The sequence below is a fragment of the Cyanistes caeruleus genome, unplaced genomic scaffold (genome assembly GCF_971803275.1).
Source record: "Cyanistes caeruleus unplaced genomic scaffold, bCyaCae1.hap1.1 HAP1_SCAFFOLD_65, whole genome shotgun sequence".
NCBI lineage: Eukaryota > Metazoa > Chordata > Aves > Passeriformes > Paridae > Cyanistes > Cyanistes caeruleus.
The window spans coordinates 2,707,319-2,719,156 of record NW_028255884.1 but is presented as its reverse complement, the minus strand read 5'-3'; the positions used below and the strand labels follow the sequence as shown (position 1 = coordinate 2,719,156).

Sequence of the window (11,838 nt, the reverse complement as noted above, 5' to 3'; positions counted from 1 at the left end):
GGGAATGTGGGAAGAGCTTCAGCCGGAACTCCAGCCTGATCTGCCACCAGAGGATCCACACCGGGGAACAGCCCTATGAGTGTGAGAAATGTGGGATGACCTTCAGCCGGAGGTCCCATCTGACCATCCACCAGATGATCCACACTGGGGAGAGGCCCTATGAGTGTCCCGAGTGTGGGAAGAGGTTTCAGACCAGCTCCCATCTCCTCGAGCACCAGCGGATTCACACGGATGAGAGGCCCTTCCGTTGCCCCGACTGCAGGAAGGGCTTCAAGCACAACTCCCACCTCATCACCCACCAGCGCATCCACACTGGGGAGAGGCCCTACGAGTGTGGGGAATGTGGGAAGAGCTTCAGCCACAGCTCCAGCCTCAACACTCACAAACGCCTCCACACTGGGGAGACACCCTACGAGTGTCCCCTGTGTGGGAAGAGCTTCACCTGGAGATCTAGCTTGACCCAACACCAACGGCAGCACCAGTAAAGGAAGCTCTGCAAATGCCCCAAAGTACAGGAAGAGCTTTGTGCACTGCTCCAGCTTCATCCCCCCTTGGAAAATTCAAGTTTGGCAGAGACCTGGTGATCCATGTTCCCTGTGATCCATGCTGGGGAGACACCTGTACCTTTTCCTGCCTATGGCAATGACATGATGTGGGATCAAAGAACGTGAGGGTCTGGCCATGGCCCTTTTGTTATATTCAATCCCATCTCAGATCATTGCCAGGGGCAGGTGTTTGGGATTAGGTGTCTTTTTTTTTTTTAATTCTGGATTGCCTGTGGAATTTTTACCCATTAGTTGTGGGGACAGCCTAACTGTGGGTACTTGCTGGGTGCTTGACAAAAGGCAAAGAGTTTGGCCGGGCCCAGGGAGGGAAGGGGGGCAGGAAAAAGGAGGGTGGGGACAGTTTGGGGGGCTTTCTTCAGCTTCGGAGAAGGACACGTTGGGTGCAGAGCTGCTGCGGTGGGGAGAAGGGAATTTCGCCATCACTCACACGGAGCTGCTGCTGCTTCTCCTTCTCCCCTCTTTGTTGGTGGCCTCGCACCCCCTGTCCTGCCGGGACGTGTGGCAGTGCCAGGCACCACCGTGGAGCTGCTGATCCACCTCAGCCACCGGCCCAGGATCTCAGCTCATCCCTGCTGTTCCAGCTGAGTGTTCCTCAGAGCCCTGCAGGAGCACCGGGACTGCCCGCCCGAGGGGGTTTCTGAAACAAAGCCTCTCCTCCATCCCTTCTCGTCTCAGCCGAGAAAGCTGTCACGGGGCCCCTGGTTCTGTTTTCCTGTTAATGCTGTAGTTATTGTTGTTTGTTTGCCTGGTTATAAATTCTAATAAAGAACTGTTATTCCTATCCTCAGATCTCTGCCTGAAAGCCCCTTGATTTCAGAATTATAAGAATATAGAGGGAGGGGGTCTACGTTTTCATTCCAGGGGAGGCCCCTGCCCTCCCTAGGAGACACCTGTCTTCCAAAACAAAGACAGATGGGGAGTTTCTCCATCCTCCTTACCCTTGTGGGGCCAGCAGTGCTCTTGGTTCCTCATGCTCTTTTTGTGGGGCCTTTTGTGTCTGTGCCCGTCCAACTTAGGGGGACAGGGGATATTTGCTGCCCCCTTTCTGCTTCTGGGAAGCCTGTGCGGGCTCTTAGTCCCTCTCTGATTTGGGGGGTGCCAGTGTTGTCACCATCCTGGCAGCCCCCGGCCGCTCTTTGCCCTCTGCCAGGCCAGGGGTGTTCTCTGTCCCCTTGCAATTTGTGGGGCTGGCACAGGCACAATTCCCCTCCTCTTTGGGGGGGCTGGCAGTCTCCCCTTCCCCCTCTGACTTGGGGGATGCTCTGGGCTACATCCATCTCTTACTTTGGGTTGCCAGGTATTTATCTCCCTTCAGTTTGGGGGGCCCGGGGATCGTCTCCATCCTCCTCCAGTTTTGAGGGGCCTAGGAGAAGTCTCTGTCTCCCACCGGTTTGGGGGGACTGGTGCAGGCTCCACCCCCCTCTGATTTTGAGGGACAACCTGGAGGAAAGGCACCAAAAGCCTGACAAAGTCTGAGGGGAACGCTCTGATTACCCCTTTTGCTAAGAGGTTCCCTTAGCTGAAGTTGCTAACCAGGACAAAACTTCCAGGCCCGCAGTGGGTTTTGGGTTGTTTTATTTCCTGGGCCCTCAGTCCTGCGTGGGACACGGGAACTGGGTGCTGCAGAGGCTGCGCCAAGGCATCAGAAATGCCCGCCCAGCACCCAAGGGTGGTAGAAGATCTGCTCCAGCACTGGCCGGTCCATGGGGTGCTTGGACAAACAGCAGCGGATCAGATGTTGGCACTCTGGGGAGAGAAGGCAGAAAGCGGCGCTCACTTGCAGAAGGCTCCTGCCCAGCTGCTCCCGGCGCCTGCAGAAGCCGGGCCACGCTGCGTGTGCTGGGAGCTGCCCTTGGCGGGAGAGCGGCACGGCAGGACAAGCGTCCCCTCCTTCAGCCAAGCGTGCCACACCCAGCCTGCCACGGGCCACCTGCTGCAGCCGGCCCTTGAGGGCACATGGACGTCCCGCGCAGCTGCGGGAGGGCCGGGCTGGGCTGCGCGGTGCCACCTGCCAAAGCCTGCCTGCTTCAGGCCATGTACCAACCTGGAGAGACCTCCTGCGGGAAGAAGAGCTGCCCCAACACAATGTCACGCTCGTTCTCAAAGGGCAGGAACCCGCACACCATCTCCAACAGCCGGCTGAATGCCGCACCCCGCAGCCCAGGAGGGATTAGGGCTGTGCAGTGCCTGGCACTGGGAGCAGGGCCCACACTCTGGGCTCACCGGCAAACTGTGTGAAGGCCCACTCCTGGAGGAAGGTGCCGCAACCGAAGTCCATCAGCTTCATCTCGCCAGTCTCTGGGTTGATGAGGAGGTTCTCTGGCTTGATGTCCCGGTGCAGGACGCCGCAGGCGGTGCAGTGCCACACGGCCTCCAGCACCTGCCAGAAAAGCCAGCACGCCGCCTCCTCGCTCAGGAACTCTTGCTCCAGCAGAACGTGCAAGAGATCCCAAGATTGCTCCGGATGCTCCATCACCAGCACGAAGCTGTCAGGCAGCTGGAGCCAGTCGAGGAGCTGGATGATTCTGCGGCAGCCAAAGCCCACCTTCTCCATCAGCACGATCTCCAGTGGAACACAGGTGCCATCGGGCTGTGAGGAGAAGACAATGCCTCCATCACAGGGCCTGATGCTGCCAGGAACCCCCCGAGTGTCCGCATGTGCAGCAGCCCCAGCCAGCGCCGGCCACCTTGCTCTGACCTGCTTCTAGGCTGCTCTCAGAGGCCCTGGCCTGGCCTGGGAATGCCCCTCCAGAGCCCCATGGCAGCCTCAGACAGCTCCTCAGGTCTCACCTGCTGGTACAGAAGCCTCGTTGGTATTTGGTGGCTCTATGGGAGCAGCTTCCTGGAGATGGAGGAAACTCCCTGTTCCCTCGAGAATTGTCTCCTCTACCAGGCACGGGCTGTTGCCAGCTGGCACATCCAGCACCGTCACCTGGGAGCTGTGGTCCGGCAGCTGCTGGCTCCAGGACACTTGCTGCTCCTCCACCTGCTCCTGAGATGGCTCCCCTGGATCAGGCTGGGCTCCCACTTGGACCTGGGGGCTTTCCCTGGCCATGTCAGTGCTCAGGGTCACGCCCATGTTGTTGAAGTCCAAGGGTCCAAGAAAGCTGGGAGACCTGTCCCTGGGCTCTGCACCTTCTGCAGGCTGACAGGTCTGGCTGAGCCTCTCTTAGGGATGGAGGCTGTCAGAGATAGCGGAGGCTCCTGGCACCATGGACGTTCTCTGACAGCCTGAGCTCCTTGCATGGATGGCGGGTCTTCTCTGCTGTGCTATCCTTGCAAGGCTTGAGGCTCTCCCAAGGATGGCCAGTCTTGCTGGGAGCCACCTCCTGAAGGGATGGCGGCTTCTGGAGAAGCTGGGCAAGCCACAGCAGGGCAGGTGGCCTCACCTCATCAGCTTCTCCAGTTCTTTCCACAACGCCTGCCACATCCCAAAGTAGAGCGGCACAGATGTCCCACTGCGTGCCCAGTGCCGGATCATCACTTCCTGCAGCTCTTGGGCCACTGCCATGCAGGGACCGCAGCTGCAGGAGCTCTCCAGAGGGCTTGCGGGAGCACCTGGCCGTCGGCGAGGGGTGGCCCGAGGCCTGGAGAACCTGGGAGCCTCAGGGGCTGCTCGGTTCCTCCATGGGCCTCTGGGCCTAACCCTGGGGCGCTTCCTCGTCTGCCGCCTCCGTGGTTGCCGGTGGCCACCGGCCCAGCAGACAGCCACAGCGGCCAGCAGCAGGACAAGGGCAGCCATCAGGACGCCACCGTCACCCATGGCTACGGCACGTCCCATGGCGACTGCACTGGCAGCTGCAGGGGCTGGCCCGGTTTATATAGGGCTGGCGTGGTGATGTCACAGTGCTGTGGCCAGGACAGCTGTGTGACATCACGGCCCTGCATCACCCCAGCGCTCAGCCCCTTTGTGACATCACGGCCCCACCCAATTCAGGGATCACAGCCCTGGCTCATCCCTGAAGATGAACATGGCCTCGAAAAGCCTGGAAATCAGAACCGGAGCTCAGCCCCTTGCAATGAATCCTTCCCTGGAGCAAGCGGCAGCACATCAGGAAGAGTGCTGCTACCACCTGTGTCAAGCCCCGGCTCCGAGGACTCTGCAGTGGCACCAACTTCAAACAACCACTACCCTGTGCCAGAGAAGATCCCCCAGAGACAAAGGGAGGAGAAGTTCCTCTGTCTCTGAGGAGCTCTCCTGAAATGGCTGGCGAGGACTGCAAAAGTTTTCTCATAGCAGCTCACCAACTTCTGCAGAGCCTCTGCTCTAAATAAATCTGGATATTCCAAAGAGCACTCATGCTTGTCCCACTGCTCTAGTTTTGACTGCCATGGGGTTCCTCTCTTCCCAAGAGCTGGCACATGCTGGGTTTGGATTCAAGATGGGGATGCTGTGGTTCAGTCAGGGGTGGTTTGGTTTCTGCTGAACAGGGCTTGCCCTTTTCAAGGACTTTGCAGTGTCCCTTGGTACAATGCGTGTTTTCCTCTGGGAAGGGAGGGGTGAGTGTTGAAGACAGAGGCAATAAATACATTAGAAAACCTGCACTGTGTCTGTGTCCGTGTTTGTCAGGTGACCACCCACATCCTGGAAGGGGATGATGTAATTTCTATTTTTTAATTTTTTTTTATTAATGGATTTAACAAGTCAATTTTTATTGTGCCTCACATTTTTGGCCACCTTCATCTCCAGCTGAGCTTTCACTGCACCAAATTTCTTGCTGCAGTGGCAAGAAGCATCTCTGTATTCTCCTCCTGACCTTCATTCCTTGTCCTCTACCCGTCCCATCCCACCCCAGGGAGCAGGGACCGTCCTGGGGCAGATCCAGGAGGATATCCAGGACCATCCCTGCCTGGGACGGGTGCCAAGGAGATCCAGGAGGGTTCAGTGTCCAGCTCTAAGTCCTGGGACACCTTGTGCCGTGCTCCCAACAGCCCTGATTTTCAGGAAGGAGCCACAGCAGCCTCCCGGACATCCATGGATTTTTCTTCCAGGAATTCACTGTGGAGCTTGTTTCTGTTTTCCTGCTCTTTCTGAGCTCCTGTCAACATGGCATGGAGCTGGAAGAGGTGGAGAGGAGAAACGTCAGGAAGGAGAAGACAGAAGGAAATTGCTGGGGAAAAGGGAGACACACACCCCTAACGGTGGCTGCAGAAAGCTCCACACGCTCCAGCCTGCCCCAAAACCAGGGACAGCCCTGGCTAAAATCCAGGAGAAACAGTGCTGAGGATCCAAGGAATCCGAGCCATGATCTGTGTGGAGAGTGTCCCTGACATGAGGAACGTGAATGGAACCGAGTGAGGCTGGGGCAGGAGGGTCAGAGCGAGCAGAGAAGGGGGGCCCATCAACATCCTAATTTACTGCTCCAGAGAAAGAAAAATTCCCAGCTTTAATTCCAAGGAGGATAATTTAATATCTCCTTGGCATCTGCAGATCTATGACCTGAATCCAGTCATGAGTTTCCTTCAGGTCTCCACCCTTGGGACCAGTTAAACAGATAGTGGGGTTAATCTCTTTCCCACTTGTTAAATCTGGATCCTCCCATTCCATGAGAGACTTTTTATTGTGTCCCTCAGAGAATCCTTCTGGAGTAGAAGTGCTGGTGTGAAATGAACGGGACAGGGAGTGTTGGGTGAAGAACTGACTAATGTGATATGGGAATGTGCCTCGCTGGGGATCCAAGCCAGCTGAATTTCACCCAGAAAAAAAAGAGGGATTAAGTTCAAGCCTTGGGAAGCATTTGTTTAAGTTGTGGCAAAGAGAAAGGGATTATGGCAGTTAATATGTTAATCATCTCACCCCTTATAAGATTATGTTTCTAGAATGTTCCCGGTTCTCTCCCCTGATTGGTTGTTATTTGTTGCAGTATTTTGCATATTTCTAACCCCAGTTTGTGGTTGGACCCATGCCCTCAGACTCTGTCCTCAGACCTACCCTGTATATTTTTGTGTCTGCCCGTAGTCCTGGTCTTTGCAGTTTGTCCCTATACTGCGCACAGTTTATGGGCACAGTCCCTATTTTATTTCTCATTAAAGTGTCAATTTTAGGCAGACACAAACTCCATCATACCCTTTCATTTTATTTGCACCTCAATTCCCTGAAGTCAGAGAAACCTAAAGTATTAAAGGTACTGGTTTTCAATGGGATAGGATCCATTTAATTCCCAGAAAGAGGCACAGAATTAGATTTGAATCCAAGTTCGGATTCAGCATGGGAATGTAGTGGACAGCACACCGATGGTTTCCATGTTGCTGAGCAGGGCTTGTCCTGTTCAAGGACTTTGCAATCCCCGACTGGACAATCCATGTCCCATGCTCAGCCAGCAAGGAGGTGACAGCATCACCGTTCCCCTCCTCATCCCCGTGTCCTATTTAGACAAGAATCTTCCTTCTCCTCTGCTCCAGAGGGTGCTCGAGTGCCCACAGGGAGCCCCTTCCTCACTCCCGTGGAACTGGTGAGAGCTGGGGTGACGCAGGGCCGTGATGTCACACAGCTGTCCTGGCCACAGCACTGTGACATCACCGTGCCAGCCCTATATAAACCGGGCCAGCCCCTGCAGCTGCCAGTGCAGTCGCCATGGGACGTGCCGTAGCCATGGGTGACGGTGGTGTCCTGATGGCTGCCCTTGTCCTGCTGCTGGCTGCTGTGGCTGTCTGCTGGGCCGGTGGCCACTGGAAACCGTGGAGGCGTCAGACGAGGAAGCGCCCCAGGGTTAGGCCCAGAGGCCCATGGAGGAACCAAGCAGCCCCTGCAGTTCCCAGGTCCTCCAGGCCTCGGGCCACCCCTCGCCGGCGGCCAGGTGCTCCCGCAAGCCCTCTGGAGAGCTCCAGCAGCTGCGGTCCCTGCATGGCAGTGGCCCAAGAGCTGCAGGAAGTGATGATCCGGCACTGGGCACACAATGGGACATCTGTGCCGCTCTACTTTGGGATGTGGCAGGCGTTGTGGAAAGAACTGGAGAAGCTGATGAGGTGAGGCCACCTGCCCTGCTGTGGCTTGCCCAGCTTCTTCAGAAGCTACCATCCCTTCAGGAGGATGCTCCCAGCAAGATTGACCATCCTTGGGAGAGCCTCAAGCCTTGCAAGGATGGCACAGCAGAGAAGACCCGCCATCCGTGCAAGAAGCTCAGGCTGTCAGAGAACGTCCATGGTGCCAGGAGCCTCCGCTATCTCTGACAGCCTCCATCCCTAAGAGAGGCCGTATGGCACTGCACGGCTAGCGGCGTCCTGCACAGGGACATCAAGCCAGAGAACCTCCTCATCAACCCAGAGACTGGCAAGCTGAAGCTGATCGACTTCGGTTGCGGCACCTTCCTCCAGGAGTGGGCCTTTGCACAGTTTGCCGGTGAGCCCAGAGCGCGGGCCCTGCTCCCAGTGCCAGGCACTGCACAGCCCCATTCCCTCCTGGTCCGTGGGGTGCGGCATTCAGCCGGCTGCCGGCTGCCCTGTGGCACGGGGCAGGTGCTGTGCCCCAGGAGCCGGCTGCCGGCCCTGCCGACAGAAAGGGGCTGCAAAAGCCGGGCCCTGGCTCCTCGGCTTGGCAGGCCCACAAGGCCTTGGGCTGCTCCGCTGGCGTTGTCAGCCTTGCAGAATGGATTCTTGGCTTTGGCCCATTGTCAGGGGGAGGCGGGCAGGCCTTGGGGGGAAGTTGTGGCCATGGCTGCAGTCCCTGCCTCTGGCAGGAGGCTGGCACCAGGCTCTGGAAGGCAGCAGCCTGCGCCTGAGCAGCGCCGCCCGTCTCCCCTAGGAACACGCACGTACTGCCCGCCCGAGTGGATTGGCCTGTGCTGCTACCACGGCGATGGGGCGACCATCTGGTCCCTGGGTGTGCTGCTGTTGGAGATGGTGTGCGGGTTCCTGCCCTTCGAGAACGAGCGTGACACCGTGTTGGGGCAGCTCTTCTTCCCACAGGAGGTCTCTCCAGGTTGGTACGCAGCCTGAAGAAGGCAGGCTTTGGCAGGTGGCACCGCGCAGCCCAGCCCGGCCCTCCCGCAGCTGCGCGGGACGTCCATGTGCCCTCAAGGGCCGGCTGCAGCAGGTGGCCCGTGGCAGGCTGGGTGTGGCACGCTTGGCTGAAGGAGGGGACGCTTGTCCTGCCGTGCCGCTCTCCCGCCAAGGGCAGCTCTCAGCACACGCAGCGTGGCCCGGCTTCTGCAGGCGCCGGGAGCAGCTGGGCAGGAGCCTTCTGCAAGTGAGCGCCGCTTTCTGCCTTCTCTCCCCAGAGTGCCAACATCTGATCCGCTGCTGTTTGTCCAAGCACCCCATGGACCGGCCAGTGCTGGAGCAGATCTTCTACCACCCTAGGGTGCTGGGCGGGCATTTCTGATGCCTTGCCACAGCCTCTGCAGCACCCAGTTCCCGTGTCCCACGCAGGACTGAGGGCCCAGGAAATAAAACAACACAAAACCCACTGCGGGCTGGCGAGTCTGGTCCTTGTTAGCAACTTCAGCTAAGGGAACCTCTTGGCAAAAGGGGTAATCAGAGCGTTCTCTTCAGCCTTTGTCAAGATTTTGGTGCCTTTCCTCCAGGTTGTCCCTCAAAATCAGAGGGGGGTGGAGCCTGCACCAGTCCCCCCCAAATCGGTGGGAGACAGAGACTTCTCCCAGGCCCCTCAAAACTGGAGGAGGATGGAGGCGATCCCCGGGCCCCCCGAACTGAAGGGAGATAAATACCTGGCAACCCAAAATAAGAGATGGATGGAGGCCACAGCAGCCCCCAAGTCAGAGGGGGAAGGGGAGACTGCCAGCCCCCCCAAAGAGGAGGGGAATTGTGCCTGTGCCAGCCCCACAAATTGCAAGGGGACAGAGAACACCCCTGGCCTGGAAAAGGACAAAGAGCAGCCGGGGGATGCCAGGATGGTGACAACACTGGCAACCCCCAAATCAGAGAGGGACAAAGAGCCCGCACAGGCTTCCCAGAAGCAGAAAGGGGGCAGCAAATATCCCCTGTCCCCCTAAGTCGGAGGGGCACAGACACAAAAGGCCCCACAAAAAGAGCATGAGGAACCAAGAGCACTGCTGGCCCCACAAGGGTAAGGAGGATGGAGAAACTCCCCATCTGTCTTTGTTTTGGAAGACAGGTGTCTGCTAGGGAGGGCAGGGGCCTCCCCTGGAATGAAAATGTAGTCCCCCTCCCTATGAATTATTATAATTCTGAAATCAAGGGGCTTTCAGGAAGAGATCTGGGGATAGGAATAACAGTTCTTTATTAGTATTTATAACCAAGCAAACAAACAACAATAACTTCAGCATTAACAAGAAAACTGAACCAGGGCCCCTGTTACAACCTTCTCAGCTGAGACGGGAAGGGATGGAGGAGAGGCTTTGTTTCACAAACCCCCTCGGGCGGGCAGTCCCGGTGCTCCTGCAGGGCTCTGAGGAACACTCAGCTGGAACAGCAGGGATGAGCTGAGATCCTGGGCCGGTGGCTGAGGTGGATCAGCAGCTCCACGGCGGTGCCTGGCACTGCCACACATCCCGGCAGGACAGGGGGTGTGAGGCCACCAACAAAGAGGGGAGAAGGAGAAAAAGCAGCAGCTCTTTGTGGGTGATGGTGAAATTCTCTTGTGCCCACCGCAGCATCTCTGCACCCAAAGTGTCCTTCTCAGAAGCTGAAGAAAGCCCCCCAAACTGTCCCCATCCTCCTTTTTCCCGTCCCCTTCCCCCCCTGGGACCGGCCAAACTCTTTGCCTTTTGTCAATCACCCACCAAGTATCCACAGTTAGGCTGTCCCCACAACTAATGGGTAAAAATTCCACGGGCAATCCAGAATTTAAAAAAAAAAGACACCTAACCCCCAACACCTGCCCCTGGCAATGACCTGAGATGGGATTGAATATAACAAAAGGGCCATGGCCAGACCCTCACGTTCTTTGATCCCACATCATGTCATTGCCATAGGCAGGAAAAGGTACAGGTGTCTCCCCAGCATGGATCAAAGGGACATGGATCACCAGGTCTCTGCCAACCTTGAATTTTCCAAGGGGGGATGAAGCTGGAGCAGTGCACAAAGCTCTTCCTGTACTTCGGGGCATTTGCAGAGCTTCCCTTACTGGTGCTGCCGTTGGTGTTGGGTCAAGCTAGATCTCCAGGTGAAGCTCTTCCCACACAGGGGACACTCGTAGGGTGTCTACCCAGTGTGGAGGCGTTTGTGGGTGTTGAGGCTGGAGCTGTGGCTGAAGCTCTTCCCACATTCCCCACACTCATAGGGCCTCTCCCCAGTATGGATGCGCCGGTGGGTGATGAGGTGGGAGTTGTGCTTGAAGCCCTTCCTGCAGTCGGGGCAGCGGAAGGGCCTCTCATCCGTGTGAATCCGCTGGTGCTCGAGGAGATGGGAGCTGGTCTGAAACCTCTTCCCACACTCGGGACACTCATAGGGCCTCTCCCCAGTGTGGATCATCTGGTGGATGGTCAGATGGGACCTCCGGCTGAAGGTCATCCCACATTTCTCACACTCATAGGGCTGTTCCCCGGTGTGGATCCTCTGGTGGCAGATCAGGCTGGAGTTCCGGCTGAAGCTCTTCCCACATTCCCCACACTCATAGGGCCTCTCCCCAGTGTGGATGCGCCGGTGGGTGATGAGGGTGTAGTTCTGCTTGAAGCCCTCCCCACAGTCAGGGCAGCGGAAGGGCCTCTCATCCGTGTGAATCCGCTGGTGCCTGAGGAGAGTGGAGCTCCTCTGAAACCTCTTCCCACACTCGGGACACTCGTAGGGCCTCTCCCCAGTGTGGATGCGCTGGTGGATGATGAGTTGGGAGCTGCAGCTGAAGCCCTTCCCACATTCCTCACACTCATAGGCCCATTCCCCAGTGTGGATCATCTGGTGACAGATCAGGCTGTTGCTCTGGCTGAAGCTCTTCCCACACTCCAAGCACTTGTAGCGCTTCTCCCCATCCTGAAGCTGCTCATGGACCACCAGCTCAGAGCCCCGGCTGGATCTCCGGCCGCCTTCCCGGCACAGGGTGGGTCTTTCCTCCTCAGAGCACCCTAGGCAGCGTTTGGAGCCCCTTCTCCTGCGGGATCTCTGGGGATTTTCCTCCCCATTGGATTCCTGTGCTGTGGAGCTGCTCAAATCAGCCTCTTCCATGAGCTTCTCCTGTGGGGATTTGTCCTCCCTGGTCTCCATCCTCAGCTTCTTGTCTGGGGGAGGAAGGACAAGGAGAGGATGGGATTTGCCTCCGTGCCAGAGGGAAGGGGAAGGAGATCCCCCCAGTGCGTCCCTGGCAGGACGGCGTCGGCAGCGGGGTTGTCCTGCAGCCGGGGGCCAGGCTGGGCTGGGA

General features: G+C 57.6%; 2 protein-coding genes across 2 annotated transcripts in view; both read right to left on the bottom strand.

The window, feature by feature from the left end:
- Nucleotides 1-2,736: 2,736 nt before the first annotated feature.
- LOC147647178 (serine/threonine-protein kinase pim-1-like) lies at nucleotides 2,737-3,645 on the bottom strand. Its single transcript, XM_086872426.1, has 2 exons — nucleotides 3,553-3,645; nucleotides 2,737-3,156 (listed from the first exon to the last, which is right to left on the bottom strand). Exons 1-2 carry the CDS (start codon nucleotides 3,643-3,645, stop codon nucleotides 2,737-2,739), a joined length of 513 nt encoding a protein of 170 aa, XP_086728552.1.
- Nucleotides 3,646-10,688: 7,043 nt separating this feature from the next.
- Nucleotides 10,689-11,838, bottom strand: part of LOC147647177 (uncharacterized) — a 66,515-nt gene continuing 65,365 nt past the window's right edge. Inside the window, exon 3 of the mRNA XM_086872425.1 lies at nucleotides 10,689-11,316. Coding sequence (XP_086728551.1) covers nucleotides 10,689-11,316 — 628 coding nt within the window. The remainder of the gene's footprint in view (nucleotides 11,317-11,838) is intronic.

Coding starts and splice junctions, on each gene's coding strand:
- LOC147647178 (XM_086872426.1), bottom strand. CDS start 3,645: ATGGGCGTGACCCTGAGCACTGACATGGCCAGGGAAAGCCCCCAGGTC. Junction 3,157..3,552: donor GGGAGCCATCTCAGGAGCAG/GTGGAGGAGCAG, acceptor TTCTCCTCACAG/CCCGATGGCACCTGTGTTCC.